Source organism: Watersipora subatra, chromosome 1 (genome assembly GCF_963576615.1).
Source record: "Watersipora subatra chromosome 1, tzWatSuba1.1, whole genome shotgun sequence".
NCBI lineage: Eukaryota > Metazoa > Bryozoa > Gymnolaemata > Cheilostomatida > Watersiporidae > Watersipora > Watersipora subatra.
In genome coordinates, this window is record NC_088708.1 from 38,847,716 (window position 1) to 38,871,910 (window position 24,195).

A 24,195-nucleotide genomic window follows, 5' to 3' on the forward strand; every position below is an offset into this window, starting at 1 on the left:
CCCACGGTGAAGTTTAGGACACTTGTGGTCCCACGACAACAAGTTATCAACACGATTACTCGTGGTAACTACGATTAACACAAGTGATAATAATGGGTAATAAAACACCCTTCTCTATCATTCTAAACTAGAGTAAACATCCCTAACTCCCGTTCCTAAGAAGCTAGGCTACGGCACATATTTATGGGCGGGGCTTGTTGTGCCGAGTGTGCTGTTGTCGGGACAGATATTGAAACGCTTTAAAAAGCCTTCATGACTTTGAAGGTTAGTCGACCAATCTTTATTTTGAATACAAAACAGAATCAGCGTGTCTGATTTACATAGAAAATATGATAAAAGCTGTACGGGACAGTTATGGTTTAATGTGTCACACAAACTGACACATTCTAGCGTTTTAGTAGTTGTTCCAGCAAATAGTAGGGCACTTAGTCCAGTGATTATCTGGTTGGGATCTATTGGTGACATGTCTTCTGGTTCAGGTCTTTCGGTGCGGGGTCCTTTTGTAAAAATCTACCAGCCGATTCAATCTCTCACATCTTCTTGCTATTCCAACAGATAGAGAAATCTTCTTTTTTCAGCATATTTTACTAAACAAACTTATTTATATAAACTGATTTCTCCCCTTCTTCACTGTATGAACCAATCAAGCTGACTACCAAAACTGACTGGGTTTTTCATTTGAGCTTGAAGATGAAGCTGCATTCAGATTTTTCTTTTGTTCAACTCGGTTTTCGTTGCTGCTGTTCAGAAGTATCGGGTAGTATGGCAGTCCTAGCTCTCTTATTTTTATAGTAGCTCCTTTATGGGGCGCCTCTTGTAGTGGATGCAAATCTGCAGGAGTGATTTCAATGACTTCAACTGCTGAGTATGAAGATTATAATCACGGTATTAAAACCTTTCATATTTATTAGGCCTATATGTGTTAGGGCTTCACAGTTTATTACCTTTCAGAGGTGTCAATACAAGTACAAGATCAATATAAGCTTTTGGGGCAAGTTGGGCCAGTGACCCATCTTGCCCTGCCAAGGTTGACCCAACTATCTTTTTTTTCACAAAATTAACTTACTATTGTCAATATTGGTTGTAGTAGCTGCAAATATTAATGTGCTAAATCAAAGGTGATATTTTGGCCACTGGTCATTCTGAATTACATAAATGAACTGCTGTTGTTTTTACCAAAATCATATATAGAACAATATGACTGGTGAAGTTTACATTTGGTATAAAATAGTAGTAAATATTGAATAAACTCTCACTTGCTAAATGTTCCTTACTAAGTAATGGTAGAAAATAACTTTGACCTAAGATGTTCACAGTGACCCTACTAAAGAAAACAAACAAACAGGCAAGTCCACGTACGTGGCCTGGCCCATCTTGCCCCACTTTCTCCAAGATGTACTTATACATTTGATTCAAAAAATGGTGTTGCATGTTTCAGTGTTTTTACTTGTTTTGGTGTTTTTACAGACTGATTGTTTTTATACAAATATGGCAAGTGCCAAACATACCGTAAAACCTCTAATTGAATGCCATGACGCTTTATTTTTTAACCCTTCCTCTATGGAAGCTGGCAGTCTGTTTTTCAAATATCTCGTCAGCATTTTCAGAAGATAAACATTAACCCTATTATGGGTGAAGCAAATGTCGCCTATATTTTGCCCTCTTTTTCCTGTGGACCGATATCAAACATTCTGAATGCAATAAATATGCTAACTTACCTCTAACTTGTCAAAGATATCTTAATAAATGTGCATCAAGAAACCGAGAAATATCTCTATCAGTTGATATCTATTGCTCGCAATTGATCTGCGATGGTATTATAACTTGTGTCCTTGACAACCTGTGTTGTTGACAACAATCCCCAGATTATCGTTGTCAACAATAATCTATCAAATGATACAAATATATATTCGTGAATAGGTGACATAAATGAACCATACTTATATTATATGCAGAAACAAAAATTAACGTTTTGCAACAGAAATATTTCCATCGTTTGCTCAGATAGCTGCATTCTGTTTGTTGTTTTCGATGGAACGAACATCTTCTAGTTGTCCAATAGCTTTCACAATATCTTCTGGCTTCAATTCTTATTCTGCAGTGCTGAACCAGTCGATATTACCGTCCAAACAATGTTTTGGCAAGCAAAACTTTTACGTGCTGCACTTATCCCTAATGCAGTGACAAAAGTTTGCTATCACTGGTCCAAAACTTGCGAACCGGTTTTTATATGCATGTCCTTCGAAGTATTAGAACCGCGTTAAACAAGAAACTACTATTAGCCTGAGATAGTAGTTATTTCCATGGCGTTGCTTTCCAAGTTCCTTCTACCATCATAAATTTAAGCCGTTTTTATATATGTAGGCTACTTCCAAGTAGAGAGACCGCGTTAAACAGAGAGCTACTACTAGTCTAGACCCTTATTGATTAATGCTACGATGCTGCTTTCAAAGTTTTACCTAAAGAAATGAAAAGCTTTAGAATTGGAAAACGGGAGAATTAACTGTTATTGATATAATAGATTCATTATTTTGTGGACATTTTACTACTGATCAGTTGATATTATGGGCTCGTAAAAATCAAATAATGTCAAAGTGGCGGTAAAATAGAGGTGGCGTTCAATTGGAGAATGGCGGTCTATTTTTCAACCCATCTCTCAGGCTAGTGATCAATTGGAGGTGGCGTTCAAATAGAGGTGGCGTTCAATTAGAGGTTTTACGGTAATAATCACTGTCCTTAATATAATATTTTATTATACTTGAAACACTAATTACATCAAATTAGTTTCATCCCCACTGGCATGCAGTTACACATGTTTTATGCATCCGAATCTTCATGAAGCATGTACCTGACAGCTTGACACTATTCTTTCTTCTTAGTTTTTATACAGTTCCCCCACATTTCTAGTTCTACAAGTATAACAGCTTTGACTTAAACTATATAGATAATAACGGACACAACAAGATGACCATAGACTTTGAAGAAGAAAACTAACATAAAAATGCAAATGTCAGTACTTTGGTTTCTTTGTTTCAGTTGAGTGCAACCCGAATCCTTGTCCGCATGGGCAAAGTTGTGTGAACATCTGGTACTTAGATGACTTGGAGCAGCCGGTTGACCGATGCTATTGTCCACCTGGCCTTGTGCCAGCTGTTAATGGTACCTGTGTTGGTAAGTCTCCCGGGTATGTGTTGATATTGGAACATCCTTTATTGGATAGGTGTTGCTGCGTTCTTTATTGCTGTTCTTCTGTGTTCTTCCGCTGCGGTGATAATTGAAGATCATGTACATAATGTACTATTGTTTCACTGGTTACTTGTACTCTTGTTTCACTGGCTACTTGTAGTCGTGTTTCATTGGCTACTTGTAGTCGTGTTTCACTGGTTATTTGTACTCTTGTTTCACTGGTTACTTGTACGCTGGTTTCACTAGTTACTTGTACTCTTGTTTCACTGGTTACTTGTGCTCTTGTTCCACTGGTTACTTGTACTCTTGTTTCACTGGTTAGTTGTACTCTTGTTTCAGTGGCTACTTGTACTCTTGTTTCACTGGTTACTTGTACTCTTGTTTCACTGGTTACTTGTACTCTTGTTTCACTGGTTACTTGTACTCTTGTTTCACTGGTTACTTGTATGCTTGTTTCACTGGCTACTTGTACGCTTGTTTCACTGGCTACTTGTACTCGTGTTTCACTGGATATTTGTACTCTTGTTTCACTGGTCACTTGTACGCTGGTTTCACTGGTTATTTGTACTCTTGTTCTACTGGTTACTTGTACTCTTGTTTCACTGGCTACTTGTACTCTTGTTTCACTGGTTACTTGTACTCTGGTTTCACTGGACACTTGTACTCTTGTTCCACTCGTTACTTGTACTCTGGTTTCACTGGACACTTGTACTCTTGTTCCACTCGTTACTTGTACTCTTGTTTCAATGGTTACTTGTACTCTTGTTTCAATGGTTACTTGTACTCTGGTTTCACTGGATACTTGTACTCTTGTTTCACTGGCTACTTGTACTCTGGTTTCACTGGTTACTTGTACTCTTGTTCCACTCGTTACTTGTACTCTTGTTTCAATGGTTACTTGTACTCTTGTTTCAATGGTTACTTGTACTCTTGTTTCGGTGGCTATTTGTACTCTTGTTTCACTGGCTACTTGTACTCTTGTTTCACTGGTTACTTGTACTCTTGTTTCTCTGGTTTCTATACTAGGCTCTGTTTTATTAGGTTCATACAAATTTTTAGGATTACAGACACTCTGGCATGCTTAAAATGTTTGTAAGTGTTTGTGAGGGTGGCCACTAAAAAGGGTGGGTAAAGTGTAAGAAGTGATTTACCTCACTACATTACTTCTTACACCAGGTAATGTAGTGGGGTAACGTCTGATTACAATCTACTACAAAAGTCCTACATTTCAGTGTTATAACTACTATCAGCTTTGTTGTAATAATCATTAGCAATCCATTTATTTTAGACTGTAATGGTTTGGGGCAGCTGAATGACCAATAGCAGGTCGTGATTTCTTGTTTATAATTTCCTAATACTAATACCATATGATATGTATTATAATTATACCACATATATTACAATTATCATAAGTAGTAGCCTACTGGCATGATTCTGTCAATGTAGGATATCAAGTAGAGAAATAAACAGCCAGGACTCATGATAGCGCAACATACAGCTGTCCATGTGAAAAGCAAGGTGTTAGGAGGTGAATGTCGACAGTTTTTAGTGATTGACCTTAGGATTTGTTGATGGCCAATGCAGATGGATGTCAAACAGGAAATTGAATACGTTTAAATTGAAACAGCACATTTGTGGGAATTAGTGGTATTCTTGGAATAAAAACTTTATCACCAATTGCAGCTCCCGTAAGCGCTGTAGCACAAATAATATTTGAAAATGGATCTTCGATGATCATTCTTGTTCCATTACAAAGTCTAGGTAAATTCAAATTTCGAAGAAGTATAATTGAGGCACCAACACGTAGTTGAAGACTATGAGGAGGCATACTGGCAGGCAGTAAAGAGTTCAAGAATTCTGTCAGATATTTCACAGAGTCACTCTCTTCAACCACACAGTCTATGCTGAGGAATGAAGTCGTAGTCCCAGGAATTTTTTTCAAAAAGTAGTTGATTTCTGTGGTCAACCATGTCATTTTTAGGTGCCAGAATTACCCTTTCTTTTAGCCATTGGTGCTGAAGATAGTTTTTCTGAATATTGGGGTACATTTTTTGTAACAAATTGTCTTTTGCGTCTACAATAAATATACAAGTTCCAAGAAAAGAGAGCCCATTGGTAACTGGTAGCTTTCCATCACCGATATTTAAAAGTTGTTCAGAAAACTTCCCTGAAGCGTCATCCCCTCCCATATGCACTCTCATATTTGTGGTTAGTTTACAAACTTCTACACAATGCCATATATAAGAATCCTTTAAGCAAGCTTTGAGTTCATCAGCTGGAGCTCCTATGTATGACCAGTAGGTTTTGATGAAAATCGCCAGCAAGAAGTACACATACACAGCCCCATAAGTTTGTCACTATTATAAAGGTCTTTAAAAGTTGACTTGCAAGAAAATTCACATTACAGTTATTTGGTATCAAATGATTCACCATGTCTTACTCTGCTGTGTTGTATGTGCAAAATAAGTGGAAATGTAATTACAAGCTCAAAAATGAACAGTTGATCGCCGCCATCACGAAACCGCCGTAGATCGGAATCAGTTTATTTCTCTGACGTAGTCATTACATTTGGTTATTGTTTTGTCACGTGATGTTCTCATGTAAATTGAAAGGCCAATAAAAGGCTCAATATAAAACTTTTCGTAGTACTAGTTTATGACAAACATTTCTGGTTTTACCGAAGAACCCTTACCAAATATAGACGCTCGCTACTTTACAGTTTTGTTTCGGCTTGGTCTAATCGTCTAGTCGTAATCTGATTATGTGACCCATACTTCCAATCAAACAGCGCAAAAAAATTTCTGCAGCATTTTTCGACTATCACAGGTGACCAACAGGCTCGTCATGTTTATTAGATAATGATATGTACTCCTTTGAGCCAAGGATAAAAAATTGAACGAGTTTTTATGGTAGGTTTTGAGATTTCAGTGCTCAAAGTAGCAGCATTACAATGATGATGAAATAGACGCATTAGACCAACAGACATGGTTTTATTAAATGCGTGGAGTATATTTGTGAAAATATTTCGATGAATGAGGTTCCATGAAAGTGTGAACAGAAACCATCTTGTACAACTACGTCCCATTTGAGCCATTTTGGAAAGAGATTCTAATCTACGGCGCTCTCGTGATGGCTGCGATTAACTGTTCGCTGTTGAGCTTTTAAGAGCTTGTAATCACATTTCCACATATTTTGCACCTAAAACACAGTAGAGTAAGACATGGTGAATCTTTTGATACCAAATAACTGTAATGTGAATTTTGTTGTGAGTCAACTTTTAAGTGTGTGGTCCAGAGCTTCCAAGGTTGCTTTATACGCCATTGTTTATTCATCCCAAACAATTAATTTTATGGTCTGTAGTAATTGAGCCAATCCAGTACCTTTACGGATGTTGCAAACACAACTTTTCAGGCGTCCTACGGTATATTCAATGATAGTTTAAACACGGAATGAGGTATTATTCCACCTTCCAGCAATGTAGCGGCTATACTTGAAGATGCAACTGCCAGTGCGACTTGTCTGTTGGATCGGATTTTAGCAAGCAAAAGATTGAGCAAGAAATTTTTACCAGTTCTACCGAGAGCGTCCAAGAAAAAGATTGCTTCACGGTCACCAGCCACAGCTTCTAAAACTTTTCCATAAAGTAAAATCTAATCAAATGTAAGGTTTGGTTCTGTGCTGCTAACCAATCTATCTTAATTTGTTATGTCATATTTGATTTCTCGTAGCAATTCTGTCTGTGGAAGCAAGTTTAAAGTTCTGCATGGCGATGTGAATCCGAGTTGCTCTAGTCCTTTACCAGAAATGCTTAATGACTTTGTTTTCTAACAAAATCAAAGCTTTGTTGAAAATTTTGTTTGTAAAATTTAAAGAGATCTGCGGTTGAAGTTGATTCAATTGTCGATGTAAACCTTCCACTCATGCTTTCTCTATGATCTAGCCATAATTGTTTAGGATCAGACGGATTGCAGCTAATGAGAATAACAGCAAAAATATTACGGAACCGAGAAGGTGAGTTTGAAACTGAAGGTTCCTGAAAAGAGTTGTGCTACTGTCTGTCATCTTTTAGTAATCCTCCTTTGAGACATGCCTCCTTAAATGTTGAGCACATGATTCCGTCGCCAGTTTGAAGCTGTTGAAACGAAGTAGGTCCCGTAACTTTGTGTAGTAAAATGCGCAAGTGGAAACACCCAACGTTTGTTGGATGAACGGTATATACTCTTCCCAGCGCATCTGATGCACATATGTTAGGCCAGTTTTCAACAACCTTCCCTTGTTTTTTAGATTGCCACTTTTTCTGTGCTGTCCACTTGTAGTAAGTAGGCATTTGATGATGTAGTAGAGTTTGAGCCAACTCATCATTTTCGTATGCTCTACAGAATTCTGTTAAAGTGGTCCTTGGTGGTTCCTGTGCATGTTGCTCAATGTTGTAGTATACGTCTAATTTCCAGATGTATGCTAAGGTGTGTTACTGCAGGATGTCTCTGAGTTACCAAACCTAAAATTCTCCAAACAGCCTCATTGCTGAAGATATATCTACCAGTTTGAGAGGTAGCCACTTCATCCCTGTCATTTTCTATTACAAAAGCTGCTTGATCATTATCTTTTTGAATGTATTTGCAAATGTACTTTATCGATTTAACCGAATGACAATATTCCACATTCATATGGGTGTCAAAAATTCTCGATCGAAGAGGGAAGTATGGCACAATCCATCTGTTGTCGATTTATATTTCTGTGCCACCGTGTTGAATTTTTGCAAAATGTCCTCCCATCCCTGGCATTCATCTTCTTTACTGTGTATATCCATCATCAGCAGTCAGAGTCAAAAATGCACCAAACAATGCGACCAATTGTTTGGTGCATTTTTCATCTTTCATACAGAGAGAAAGGCGATTGAGGTTGCCACATAGTTCATGTATCGTTTGCTTGGTAATGATGCTGTACAGATTTGGGTTCTCTTCTTTATCTGCAATTTCTGCGGATATTATTGAGTTGCTCTGAATTGAGCGTATTTTTTCTACCTGCAATAGAAAAAAGGACAATGAGGCAGACTTTGTTTTTGTCATTCAGTTGAATAAAGGAAACATTGAGCATCTCCAAAAAAATTTCCTTTGTTAGTTAAGCAGTAGTTTGACTTTTAGCCCAAACACTCTAGCTACAATGTCATGTCTGTCATGTCTGTCATGTCTGTCATGTCTGTCATGTCTGTCATGTCTGTCATGTCTGTCATGTCTGTCATGTCTGTCATGTCTGTCAGGAGCTGCTTGACCATCTATGAGAGCTTTTTTATATCTATCTATTTTGGATTGCACGTTAATGTTATAAATAGATCTGGCCTCTCGTGTTGTCTGACATAGGTCATAGTACCCTGGACATACTCATGCATGTATCGAGGGCTACCAGGAAAGGAAGGACCAATTGGTCAATGTTCTGTGCATCATCATTTTACATAGTGTCTCTTAGGTGAATGTAACTGTCAGCTCTAAGTCTTCTTTGGTTATGTCTAATATAAACCAATCTTTCACTTTCAACTTTCACGTACATGTCTGTCAGCAATTGATGAAGCAGGTGTCTGCATCTGTGTAAGTGGTTTTCTCCTGTGTTTCGTATCATTATCCTAAAAGCTTAAAAATCCATGGCAGATACTGTCTTCCTTGGTACTTCATTATCTGTGTTTGGGTTCACCTGCCTAGTTGTAAGATGATATCCATCTTGTCCTTGCCAGTATATGGTTGGGGACTGTAGCGCATCGTTGGATATATGCGTTTCAGAAACTCTCATAAGTCCTGACTGTTGCTTGTGTAACACGATATCTCTCTTATCAAAGTCTACAATAACTATAAATATTTTTTAGCAGGGGCATTGTTAAAATACTAATTAGCTTAGCAAACGCTATACTGTACATAAATGATAACGACCTAGGGTCTTATGCTTCGTAGTGGCTCAGTGGTAGAAAGTCTGGATTTTAGACTTGCGTTACCAATCTCCTTGAGTTCAAAACAATCAGATTGCCTGCTTTTAATACCAAGATTTAAAATAGCTATATCTGGACATATACAACGACGATCAACTTTGAGAAATATATACATATAGATTACAGGTATACGATATGTACATGTATTGCTATGATATGTATTACAATTATATGATATGTATTGCAGTTATATGATATGTATTACAATTATACGATATGTATTGCAGTTATATGATATGTATTACAGTTATACAATATGTATGGCAGTTATATAATATGTACTACAGTTATACGATATGTACCTTTACTATCACAATATGATTAGTATTACCATGTCTAAGAAGTAAAAACAATCTCAACCATTTCTCAAAACAGAAACTCTACTAAAAGTCAATCCAATATTCTCACTGGCTGTTCTATAGCAAATTCTTTTGGGCAGCTCCTACGTTACTAAAACTGCACTAAGTAATGTACACAGGTCAATCACGTTGTTATAGAGATACATGGAAGTTAATTGCTGCGGTTTATATCTTGTAAATAAGATGAGATGCCACAAGATGGCCTGGAGGTTTTAAGGCAGCAGTAATATACATGTCATTTGCTTAGACAGCCCACTGTATTACTAAGCAAGATTTCTACATGGAATCAAGTAGAGCATTAAATAGGTTATCTCTATATCTATGGAGTCTACCCATGTCCTCTATTGTATTTAATTGTCACTGTTTAACCTGAGTCATTTATAAGTTATAGACATCTCTTGGTTTAACTTTAAATAAATTACTGTGTTATAATATACTGTAACATTACATACCATACTATACCTTAACATGATGTAACGTAACATAACATACTATACCTTAATATGATGTAACATAACATACTATACCTTAACATGATGTAACATACTATACCTTAACATGATGTAACATAACATACTATACCTTAACATGATGTAACATAACATACTATACCTTAATATGATGTAACATAACATACTATACCTTAACATGATGTGACATAACATACTATACCTTAACATGAGGTAACGTAAAATACTATACCTTAACATGATGTAACATAACATACTATACCTTAATATGATGTAACGTAACATAACATACTATACCTTAACATGATGTAACATAACATACTATGCCTTAACATAATGTAACATAACATACTATAGTGTAACATAATGTGATGTTTTATAATGTAATGAAAGAAAATGTAACAATGGCCATAGTCTATAGTGGGAAGGATTGAGGTAGTGTATTCCTAGTTTTCAAACAATAAAATGGTATGTTTTATACTGGTGTTTCAGGGTTCATATTGGTCATATTATAATACTCGTGTGTCTGGTTTCTGGTCCTGAAATAGACATTCAAACCTTTACATACCAAATTAGTTTTTTCTGTAGCCTGCTTCATATGTGAAAATCTTTGCATGTTCGATCAAATATTTCCATGAGACTACGCTGTAATTCATTTAATTAATTCTTCAGCCAAGTAACAATAAAGACAATGCTATAGAGAAATGTAAGCAATGATGTAAGAGATCTATTAATCAAACAAAAAGAAATTTAAAAAAAATTTCCGCCCCCGAGGTGGTGAATAACAGCAAAGGTCAGATGATGAGTGGGTTTGGAGGAGAATGTGATAAGTATTTTATTTTATGTTCTATAGTTCTTTGTTTCACTTTTAATTTTTAATGTCAGTCACATCACATACTTACAAAATTGCAATGCTCATCTTGATGCAGTCTCGATGCGTGGTTGTTAACCTTGTCGGATGTGCTGAACCCCACCAGTTTCATATGCACTTTTATTGACTCTTTATTGAAAAACAAAATAAGATTTTTTCACATTCAAGACATAGATATATCTTTTATTGATGGGCAATATGAACTGCGTTAACATCACTGTGTTACAATAACAAAACCAAGGTAACCTATTGAGCTCAGCAACTGCCCATCAAGTAAATATCAATACAATCAGGTAACCTATTGAGCTCAACAACTGCCCATCAAGTAAATATTAATACAATCGGGTAACCTATTGAGCTCAACAACTGCCCATCAAGTAAACATCAATACAATCAGGTAACCTATTGAGCTCAACAACTGCCCATCAAGTAAATATCAATACAATCAGGTAACCTATTGAGCTCAACAACTGCCCATCAAGTAAATATCAATACAATCAGGTAACCTATTGAGCTCAACAACTGTCCATCAAGTAAATATCAATACAATCAGGTAACTATTGAGCTCAACAACTGTCCATCAAGTAAATATCAATACAATCAAGTAACCTATTGAGCTCAACAACTGTCCATCAAGTAAATATCAATACAATCAGGTAACCTATTGAGCTCAACAACTGCCCATCAAGTAAATACCAATACAATCAGGTAACCTATTGAGCTCAACAACTGCCCATCAAGTAAATATCAATACAATCAGGTAACCTATTGAGCTCAACAACTGTCCATCAAGTAAATATCAATACAATCAGGTAACCTATTGAGCTCAACAACTGTCCATCAAGTAAATATCAATACAATCAAGTAACCTATTGAGCTCAACAACTGTCCATCAAGTAAATATCAATACAATCAGGTAACCTATTGAGCTCAACAACTGCCCATCAAGTAAATATCAATACAATCAGGTAACCTATTGAGCTCAACAACTGCCCATCAAGTAAATATCAATACAATCAGGTAACCTATTGAGCTCAACAATTGCCCATCAAGTAAATATCAATACAATCAGGTAACCTATTGAGCTCAACAACTGCCCATCAAGTAAATATCAATACAATCAGGTAACCTATTGTGCTCAACAACTGTCCTTCAAGTAAATATCAATACAATCAGGTAACCTATTGCGCTCAACAACTGTCCATCAAGTAAATATCAATACAATCAGGTAACCTATTGAGCTCAACAACTGCCCATCAAGTAAATATCAATACAATCAGGTAACCTATTGAGCTCAACAATTGCCCATCAAGTAAATATCAATACAATCAGGTAACCTATTGAGCTCAGCAACTGCCCATCAAGTAAATATCAATACAATCAGGTAACCTATTGAGCTCAACAACTGTCCATCAAGTAAATATCAATACAATCAGGTAACCTATTGAGCTCAACAACTGCCCATCAAGTAAATATCAATACAATCAGGTAACCTATTGAGCTCAACAACTGCCCATCAAGTAAATATCAATACAATCAGGTAACCTATTGAGCTCAACAACTGTCCATCAAGTAAATATCAATACAATCAGGTAACCTATTGAGCTCAACAACTGCCCATCAAGTAAATATCAATACAATCAGGTAACCTATTGTGCTCAACAACTGTCCTTCAAGTAAATATCAATACAATCAGGTAACCTATTGCGCTCAACAACTGTCCATCAAGTAAATATCAATACAATCAGGTAACCTATTGAGCTCAACAACTGTCCATCAAGTAAATATCAATACAATCAGGTAACCTATTGAGCTCAACAACTGTCCATCAAGTAAATATTAATACAATCAGGTAACCTATTGTGCTCAACAACTGCCCATCAAGTAAATATCAATCTAATCAGGATCTACGTCTATGAATATCCTCCACCAGCTATAGCGATCCAATTTCATTCCAACTATGTAGTGCGCAGCTCACTGTCACAAAACATCTCCTGTTTATGCGAGCACTTGGTAACCTTGGTAACCTATATATTGTGTCTCATTTTCTTACGAATTAGTAACTAATATTTTTTTACAATAGAAAATCATTACAACCATTTTTGAGGTGTGAGAGGCTCGTATTGTGGAATGGAATCATTCTGTTCTTTATTTTCATATATAGAGAATGTGTTGACATTACACACAAACATGCTAATTAACAAGAAGCCTTTCAACATTCCTAAGTTCTTCTGCACATGTTAAACTCCATGTTGCTGATCACTCAGGCTTTGTACAGATCAGGGAGAACCACTGTGTCTGGCATGTGGGAAGAATAATTGTTTGAAACATCCTTGGAGCAATCGGCAGCTGACTAGCGTCTGATTGGGTCATGTCATGTTAAAAAGGAAATAATTATTGCTCTTTTGTTTATTGGACAGCATTATTGACGACTGGGTGATAGTTTTGGTTGTAACTACAATCAAAACGATATAATTTCTGGTAGCTACAAAAAATTGTACAAATAAAAGTGCTGTAGTATTATAATAAATAACAGGCCAAAGGGTATTGACCCGCAACTCCTAACATTTGGAATAGGAATAGCTTTATGTCCTTCACCAATCTTGCTGGAACTTTATTAGTGGCTGTTTTGCAATATTTTTGTAATTGGTGCCTTAGCCAAAGATTTTCAAGCTGACATGTGCCTTGCAGCAGTACTATTTATGTATCGTGCTGAGAATTAACAGGTTTTGTAGGCGAAACAAAATTTCTTTATGCTTTTATGTTAAAGTTTATGTTTATAATCCCCCAATGGATTGGTCAAGACTGTCTAAAGGTGCCGAATAAAATGAGTTCTTTACTGATAGAGATATACCACGTCTTATATAACGGCAACATGTTGGCCTTTTGTAAAAAGAGTTCTTACATACTATGATTGGCCTACTTGCATTTCTTTTGTATATAATTGCACTTCATTCATTCATAGCTTGAGCAATTTTCATTTACTATTCACTGAAGAATTTTGGCAGCTTTATCGTAATGCTCCCTTTTTCACCTTAGTAGTAAAGGGACAAAAGCAAAAATACTTGTGCAAATGTAACGCTGGTCGGTCAGACTCCGTGATAGAACATTAAGCTACCGAAGGCTTCTATAAAGTCAGTCCGTACCCAAGCACCTATGTTCTGTACAATTATTTTAACTTGTTGCCACAATAACAGGTTTGTAAAAGTATAAAAACATTGTTTAAATATAATTATATTTTTATAGCATCATCCAAAACAGAACCACATAACTCATCACGTGAACTGTGACATCACAGCCCTTTAGCCCTTTGAGACCTACATGTAGCTCTTGGTTGCTCACGTTTGAAAACCAAGGTCATTTGTTATTACAAATAGAGAAAAAGAACTCTAGCATCTTTTTATACAGCAATTACCTATGAATACTGCTAGAATGCGGGTAAAAGTATATTCAAATAGGTGCGTTATGTTCAATTTGCAACCAGTCAGAGCTGTTGCTAGAACAAACTCCGGGTTGCACGTGTTAGCAATTTGTTTCAGAAGCACCAAGCAAATGTTCAGCGGCACTCAAAGACAGGTACTGCGACAACGATTGTAAACTTGGTCCAAACTCAACGGTAACTTGCACCTGCCCATCTGGTCTCACCCTCGAACACAGGAAACTTGGAAAGTTTGAATTTGTCGAATATGGAGTCTGCATACCTGGTTAGTAGCGATTGTATTCACCTTGCGACTGTGCAGCAAATGATACCGGGCTACAATTGTGTATGTACGAGCTGGTATAACTGGTTGGAAGTTGACTTCGGCTGACAGAGCTTTTGATTCTTGTATAGTTCACCTGCTCTGTAGGTCACCTGGTCTGTAGGTCACCCGGTCTATAGGTCACTCGGTCTATAGGTCAGCTGATCTATAGCTCACCTGCTTTATAGATCACCTAGTCAGGGGTTGGTAACCTGCAGCTCCAGAGCCGCATGCGGCTTTTTCATCCCTCATTTTATGGTACCATGGCTAGTTTATGGTGCCATGGCTAGTTTATGGTGCCATGTCTAGTTTATGGTGCCATGACTAGTTTACGGTGCCATGGCTAGTTTATGGTGCCATGACTAGTTTATGGAGCCATGTCTAGTTTATGGTGACATGACTAGTTTATGGTGCCATGGCTAGTTTATGGTGCTATGACTAGTTTATGGTGCCATGGCTAGTTTATGGTGCCATGTCTAGTTTATGGTGCCATGACTAGTTTATGGTGCCATGACTAGTTTATGGTGTTATGACTAGTTTATGGTGCCATGACTAGTTTATGGTGCTATGACTAGTTTATGGTGCCATGACTAGTTTATGGTGCCATGACTAGTTTATGGTGTCATTGCTAGTTTATGGTGCCATGACTAGTTTATGGTGCCATGTCTAGTTTATGGTGCCATGACTAGTTTATGGTGTCATGGCTAGTTTATGGTGCTATGACTAGCTTATGGTGTCATTGCTAGTTTATGGTGCCATGACTAGTTTATGATGCCATGTCTAGTTTATGGTGCCATGACTAGTTTATGGTGCCATGACTAGTTTATGGTGCCATGACTAGTTTATGGTGCCATGTCTAGTGTATGGTGCTATGACTAGTTTATGATGCCGTGTCTAGTTTATGGTGTCATGGCTAGTTTATGGTGCTATGACTAGTTTATGGTGTCATTGCTAGTTTATGGTGCCATGACTAGTTTATGATGCCATGTCTAGTTTATGGTGCCATGGCTAGTTTATGGTGCCATGACTAGTTTATGGTGCCATGACTAGTTTATGGTGCCATGGCTAGTTTATGGTGCTATGACTAGTTTATGGTGCCATGGCTAGTTTACGGTGCCATGACTAGTTTATGGTGCTATGACTAGTTTATGGTGTCATTGCTAGTTTATGGTGCCATGACTAGTTTATGGTGCTATGACTAGTTTATGGTGCCATGGCTAGTTTACGGTGCCATGACTAGTTTATGGTGCCATGACTAGTTTATGGTGTCATTGCTAGTTTATGGTGCCATGACTAGTTTATGGTGCCATGTCTAGTTTATGGTGCCATGGCTAGTTTATGGTGCCATGACTAGTTTATGGTGCCATGTCTAGTTTATGGTGCCATGACTAGTTTTGGTGCCATGACTAGTTTATGGTGCCATGTCTAGTTTATGGTGCCATGACTAGTTTATGGTGCCATGACTAGTTTATGGTGCCATGACTAGTTTATGGTGCCATGGCTAATTTATGGTGTCATGGCTAGTTTATGGTGCTATGACTAGTTTATGGTGCCATGACTAGTTTATGGTACCATGGCTAGTTTATGGTGCCCACTTAAGCTTTTTCTTGACTCATCTTATTTACCTTATTTTATGTGAGCACTAAGAGCACTAACAAATCCATACATTGTATATTTAGGAGGTTAGGAAATAGCTGAAGAGGTATACAAGCAGCTCAAAAAAGTGTAATGGAAACTAGTCGAGCTGTAAGAGTGCGCTTGGTTTTTAGTTTTACTTCTGCTGGTAAATATAGATTTAGCCTTGTTGTTTTGTCCATTTTCAGCTGATGATGATGAATTTGGAGCTCGCAAGGTGGTAATAAATGGTGAGGAAAATTCCGAGCTTATGCCTGACGATGGATACATCACATTGAACAGCCCAACCGCAGTCGATCGGGTGCAGATCAGGCCTACGAAAGAAAGCATACAGCAGATCTACGCAGTCAGTTTGCAATCTTATTTCACTTACTGACAATTATTGACAATTAGCTATTATTAACAATTATTCACAATTACTAACAATTATTAACAATTACTAACAATTGTTAACAATTATTTCATAGCTTTGTATCATAACAGTATTGATCATCATAATCATATTTACCCGCTAGTAGAGTAACCAGTATTTTAAGTATTCCGCTCTCATGAGTAGAGCAATGGTCATTGTCTGTATTGAATAATGCCTTTATCTATAATTGAACTACTACAAAGATGACTGGCTCTCTACCAAGGCCTGTGCTGTTAAAACAAAACTTTGAATCTAAAACACTTCTTTGTTAAAAGGTTTTTCATTTTTCTCGTTTCTTAGTGATACGGCCACCAAAGATTTTTGGGTGATATGATATCCTAGCAATCTAGGCATGTCACAGATTCAGTCTAAACCATGTTTTGAACTCATTGAACTTGTTTTGCCACTTCAGTGACATGCAAGATCGCTCGTTTATTTACTGCAAGAAGTCACTTTAGAAGCCACTCATTGTGTTAGGAAAATGTGGTATTGATTGACTTGTACTAGAAGTAGACTCATACTAGGAGTAGACTCATACTAGGTATAGACTCGTACTAGGAGTAGACTCGCACTAGGAGTAGACTCGTACTAAGAGTAGACTCGTACTAAGAGTAGACTCGTACTAGGAGTAGACTCGTACTAAGAGTAGACTCTTACTAGGTATAGACTCGTACTAGGAGTAGACTCATACTAGGTGTAGACTCGTACTAGGAGTAGACTCGTACTAGGAGTAGACTCGCACTAGGAGTAGACTCGTACTAAGAGTAGACTCGTACTAAGAGTAGACTCGTACTAGGAGTAGACTCGTACTAAGAGTAGACTCTTACTAGGTATAGACTCGTACTAGGAGTAGACTCATACTAGGTGTAGACTCGTACTAGGAGTAGACTCGTACTAGGAGTAGACCCATAATTCTTTCGTAAACTATAAACCAAACTGTATTTAATCAATCATTATGCTCATTTCAAATCTGCAAATATGAAAAATAAAGTGTTTTGGTTTGGTGCTATTTTTAATAAGATGGACGCCAATCACAAAGAAAGTACGTATCAACTTTTGCAGCTAATGCTGCAAATATTTTATCTCATTTAGTCAGACAAGTAGCAATGATTTTGATGATTCAGATGATGACTGTGATTTTATTGTAACTATTATTGCTAAGGAAAGTGAAAGGAAGATAATCATTTTATGGCAAACTTGCGATTTTTTTTGCCTCGACATAAGTAAAAATGCTACCACCATTTACACTTGTTAAATCTAGTCCATCTTGTAAGAAAACATGTACTGACTAGAAATTCCCCTGTCATACAGCCAATGACCAAAGTGATAATGGAAAAAAGAAAGCGTACCGCTGGTTGAGAAATGCAATATTAGCAGTCAAATGGCACTGCAGTGCAATAGGAGAACTGCAATGGTAGCTGCAATGGTAGCTGTAATGTACTGGGTGTTATTATGTACAACAAACAGCAATAATGAAAGGAAAAGATTATATGTTCATATCTCTCCCCTGCAATAGGAGAAATGGAATATTAGAAGTAAAATGGCAAGCTGCTGTGTAATATACACAGATTGAAAGTTGGTTGAGTTGAATGTAGAATGGTTTTGACAGCGATTTATAACAGGAAGCAAACTTTAGCATTCACGTGTGTCTGGAAGTTTTTTGCAAACTGGAGCAAAATGAAGAAATGGGTCATGATCACAGAAACCATGGTTAAACCATAACTGTCACGTGCAACCTTTATCGTATTAACTAGGTAAATCAGACACACTGATTCCGATTTTGTACTCAAAATAAAGATTAGTCTACTAACTTTCAGAGTAATGAAGGCTTTTTATAGCGTTTTAATATCGGTCTCGAAAACAACACGATCGGCATAACAAGCTCCACCCATAAATACTTGACGTAACCTAGCTTTTTAGGAACAGAAGTTACGTAGGGATGTTTAGACCGATTTAGAATAATAGAGATGGGTGTTGTATAATCCATTAATATCTAAATTCAGCCTTAAAAATAATCTCAGTCTTTTCTGAAAGGCAGATAAGCTATTTAACGTTGCATATTTAAAAAGCGCAATAACAACGCTAGCTTGTGATAAAACCGTGCTTTTTGAGCTCCTTTTTCTCGGCGTCCAGCCCATTTAAACGTCATGTAACAAGCTACGAGCAATTTTAAATAGTTTATTTACCTTTCATAAACGACTGAAATTATTTTACAGGCTGGATTTAGATAATAATGGGTTTTAAGACACCCATCTCTATTATTCAAAATCAGACTAAACATTCCTAACTTCCGTTCCTGAAAAAGCTAGGTTTCGTCACATATTTATGGGCAGAGCTTGTAATGCCGATTGTGTTGTTTTTGAAACGGATATTGAAAAGCTTTAAAAAAGCCCAAATGACTTTGAAGGTTAGTGGACCAATCATTATTTTGAGTACAAAATCGGAATCAGCGTGTCTGATTTATCTAGAAAATACGATAAAAGTTGTATGTGACAGTTATGGTTTAAGTTGGGTGTGTGAGATTTAGAGTTATCTACACTAGCAGAAAGAGAAAATTCTCAGTTATTTTCAAAAAGAAAATCTGATGCCAGCTTAATTACAGCAGATTTTATGGTCAATAAACTTAATGCATGTTTACCATTAGTACGAAAACATAGCTCTGAGAAAACTGGTGTTAAAGTTTGAGAAACGAAAACCAATGAACTGTAAACAATTTTGTTTACATTTCAAAATGTAATAGCAACCAATATCCAAAAGTTGTGATATTTGTTAATATTTCTGAATTTATATCCAAAAAATTATGTTGAATTTAATAATCTAAACAGATTTTAGTTGGTTGTCATAGAAATAGCTGTATTTCTATAAGAAAATGTAGGCCTATTACTTAATTTTGCAGATATTAAAAACGGCTTGGCGGTACCGCGATATTGGGCACAGCTGTAATATCATCAACAAAATCTTTAGAAAAATATTAACAGTAATATATTGCACACCATCGGTCTCTATATACTTCGATCTTGTAAATTCGAATGATTATTCTTATAATTAAATCTTATAATAATGTTATAAAATCGAGTAATTAAATTGAATCATAAAATCGGCAAAAAAGAAACGATTACTTTTCAGTACTTCTACGTTAATTACAGAAATCTTTGGCAATTGGACAATGCCATAGACTGGGGAAATGTGCACGTTTTTCTCGTGAAATGCGCACGGCTTAATAGTTCTACTATCTGTCGCACGGCTGTATCGGGCGTTTTGTTTGCCGGTTTAATTTTGATTAAAAAAGGCTTGTCAGGTTTCAATGGCGATTTTAGGCCAAATTAATCTGTCTAGTTATGTATTTTCCGATCAGATGGGTAAGTTTTAGGATATTTTCTCAACTTTTCAAAGACTTGGTAACATATTTGAATAGGTTTATATGTGTTTTGTATCATTATTGTACTTAAATGACTCTACACAAAAATGGTTAAATTTTTGATGGGATTTCGGTACAAGAGTTTTGTTATGGCCGTTGACGGATAATTTTTGGGTGTTGTGTGCTTATATGCATTTATCATAAAGCTTCCAAACACTCTCTTCGCTCGTGTTTGGTCGTGAGAAAAGTTTCAGTTCTGTAACTCGGGGTGTTTATAAACTCTCCATGGTTCACATATGGTTCATATATGGTTCACATATGGTTCACATGTGGTTTACATGTGGTTCATATATGGTTCATATATGGTTCACATATGGTTCACATATTGTTTGGTTAGTTGTGTCTGAGGATAGTTCTGGAGTGCTGCTAAAATAAACAGAGTAAAACACCAACTTAAATACTTGATTTTCTTCTCAAGCTTGTCAACTGATGCTGTGACTTGTGGCAGCGCAGTTAGTAGGTAATAGCGCTGGCTGTTTATATCCAGAATTTCTGTTCGTCACTTGGGAGTTCATCTAAATCAATATTGCATATGTTTGCATGACTTACAAAGTAAATAATATATACACCACAATCAGGTGATAGTATTACGGTTGAGTGTGAACCCTGAAGAAAAAATAGGAGAAATAGACACTATTTGAGTCGCTGATTTAATCATTTTCGATACAATCGTCTAATATATTGGTCTGATTTTTTATCTCCGTCCCCGTACCAGCATAAATAATATAATATGGCATGTGTTTCTGGTTATTATCCAGTTTTCCTTTTTAATGTTTCTATTTTCTATTTTGGTGTAGATTTGACTTATATGCATATGCTGTTGTATGTATTAACGCTTTGTCTATTGATTTTAAAGGTGACCAAAGATCAGTTAGGCCGTTTTCAGTTATCTCTGTTCAGCTCTAATGGCCACAGGCTAAATGAAGATTACCTCATACTATATTCTCTAGGTAAGTACTTGCCTCTTTATGGTCAACTCGACTTCTGCTTGAGATCTCCACTAACTGAGCAACTTTGTGATTCAGTAATTATTGGGTGGAGCTAAAATAATATATGTATGGTAAGAGTAACCGTTTGAATTGCTTTTATTTAACAAAACTATAAATTAACTAAAGATATCATTTTATATGTTAGTTAGACAATGTTGTTAATTTAGCACTAATGCACATTAAAGTGAATTCAAAGCCTGCAACAATTAAAGTGGACAGACCTACTTTAAGTGCTGCAGTCAACCACTACCTGTTTAATTATTTAAGTGTTGCAGAAAACCACTACATGTATATTTAAGTGTTGCAGACAACCACTACATGGGTATTTAAGTGTTGCAGTCAACCACTACATGGGTATTTAAGTGTTGCAGTCAACCACTACATTCAAGTGTTGCAGTCAACCACTATACTATACTAGCGGAATGCCTGGCGTTGCACTGGTATTAAAAACAGCTTATAAGCAGTTGCAGCTAATGTAGTTGCCTGCCACGTGCCATTAGTCTTGCACATTGCCAATGGCTAATTTGAGTAAGTTAGTATCCCTATCTCTTGCTAAACTTACTAATAAGAGCCATGAGAGCAAGTTTTAATGATGGTGCGTAATGCATTGCGCTATGCGTATTTTCACCCAGATATCGACTCACATCGCCCAATGAATCCGTCAATTTTGGGTAGCTCAATGGGTCAATATTGCCTGGTGAATGAGAGGTTCTGAGATCAAATCTTCTGCGATACGGATTCTTCATTCCAAGATTTTAATAGCTATCGCTGGACACACTGAATCACAGACACACAAACTTTGAGATTTATATACCGTTAAACCTCTAATTAAACACCACCTTTATTTGGACGCCACCTCTATTTGATCGCCACTATGAGAAAAAGATTGAAAAATAGAGCGCCACCCTCTATTTGAAAGCCACCTCTATTTGACCGGCATTTTGAAATTTTTTTATCTTTATGAACCCATAATATCAAGTGATCAGTAGAAAAGTGTCTACAAAATGGTACTAATAATGAATCGTTTACATCAATAACAATCAATTTACTCATTGTCCAACATGAAAGCTTTTTGCTTTATTTTCTTGTTAAAAACTTTGAAAACATCACCATAGCTAATTAATAACTTTCTCAGGCTAATAATAGTTCCTTGTTTAACACGGTCTTGATACTTTGAAGTACATATGTATAAAAACGGTTTACATTTATGATGGTAGATGAACGACAAGTTTTAGGCCAAAGGTTACATTTAGCGAGCAAATCTTTTACGCGTTGCATTTAGCACAAAAGTTTTGCTCTGCCAAAAATTTGGACACTGTTATCAACTAATTGAGCAGTGCAAAAGAAGAGTTGAGGTCAGAAAACATTATAGAAGGTATTGGACAACCAGAGGGTGTTCGTTCCATTGAAAGCAACAATCAGAACACGGCTATTTGAGCTAACGAAGCAAATATTTTTGTTTTAAAAACGTTAATTTTTGTTGCTGCATGTAATATAAGTATGCTTTGTTTATGTCACTTTTTCATTAATAGAGAATCGCAGTATTTTATAGATTATTATTATATAACTTGTAAATTTGCAGATTTATAGTATCTTATTTGATAGCGTCATCGCTGTAATCTAATCTTACAATTGATCAACGCTTGTAAGTCGTAACTCCTCTTCTATTGCACATAAAAAGCTAGTTTTGTCTGCAAACTGTAGTAAACATATTAATAAGTGCAATGAGCTTTTATGCAACACTGTTAAATATAGATATAAAATAACAATGTCTTCACATTAAGAATGAAATATAAAGTGAAAGCTCCAACAAATTGCAAAGAAAGACACAGTTGATAGTATCATCGCAGGTTGATTGCATGCAATTAACCTGCGATCTGGTATCATATCGCAGGTTAGAGCTGCTATATCAACTGGTAGAGCTATTTTTCACTTTCTCAATGCATATTTACTAGAAGATTTTTGACAAGTTGGAGGTAAATTAGCAAATATATTGCATCCAAAAGGTTTAATATCGCTCCACCGAAAAAAGTGGGCAAATTATAGGCGACATTCACTTTGCCCGTAAAAGGGTAAAGTGGCAAAGGACCTATTTATGACAAAGACCCTTCCTAAAGGCGTTTTCCTAAAATTCTGACGAGCTATTCAAAAAATACAACACCAGCTTCTATTTGAATGCCGCCTCCAATTGACCGCCACTATAGAGGAAGGGTTGAAAAATAGAGTGCCATGGCTTTCAATTAGAGGTTTTACGGTATACAGATTTAAAAATAAAAACATAAAAATTATAGTAGTAGTTGAGAGCATATTCTTGAGCCCTTAAATGGCTACCGCTGTGTTTTTGTACACCAAAATGACTCAAGTGTTAAACAAATGACATTCAGAGAGTTGGTGTTGATCTAACATTCATTAATGAGTTGTAAGTCGTGTCTCTGCTCGTGTAGATCTGCAATGACTGATGTCTAGGCAACAGATGTGACCTTAGTTCTGTAACTTTCTAAGTTATTTTGATCAGTGTTGTATTTCATTTTCAGAGATAACAGACTTCGCCATGGACTGGCCTACCGGCAATGTTTACTATACAAGCACGTGTGAGCCCCATCTCACTGTGTGTAATATAGATGGAACTGCATGCAGAATTTTACCAGCTTCAACACTGCTTGAAGATCCCAAAGAGATGCTCATAGACTCCGACCTTGGGTGAGTAGGATAAATTTAGATGGTTATAGGCTCCTAAATATAGTTAATTCCATAAAAATACATAATCATAGACACCAACATCTAATTAATACCATAGACATACACAATCATAGATTCCAACATCTAGTTAATACCATAGACATAAATAGTCATAGATACCAACATCTAGTTAATACCATAGACATACATAGTCATGGACTCCAACCTTCTTGAGCACAACATACATAGGTAGTGATAGACTAACGTTTTTTTAATCTATATAGTATCTGTAATATTATCTGAAGTTATTATTTAGTTACTAATCTCTATCCGTGATCCATAATAATAATTTGAAGTCAGTAGCAACTTCCAGTGTTCACAATATCAAAAGTTTCTGCCATGAAAACATTCGTAAGCCTTTAGGCAGCAAATAGGGTTTGCCAATAGCAGTTCACTTAC

General features: G+C 36.4%; 1 protein-coding gene across 1 annotated transcript in view; it reads left to right on the forward strand.

Moving 5' to 3' along the window:
* Positions 1–24,195, forward strand: part of LOC137387398 (prolow-density lipoprotein receptor-related protein 1-like) — an 85,081-nt gene that overhangs the window by 7,095 nt on the left and 53,791 nt on the right. Inside the window, exons 3-6 of the mRNA XM_068073814.1 lie at positions 3,037–3,171; positions 14,403–14,567; positions 16,427–16,588; positions 23,592–23,757. Of these exons, the coding sequence (XP_067929915.1) occupies positions 3,037–3,171; positions 14,403–14,567; positions 16,427–16,588; positions 23,592–23,757 (628 nt within the window). The remainder of the gene's footprint in view (positions 1–3,036; positions 3,172–14,402; positions 14,568–16,426; positions 16,589–23,591; positions 23,758–24,195) is intronic.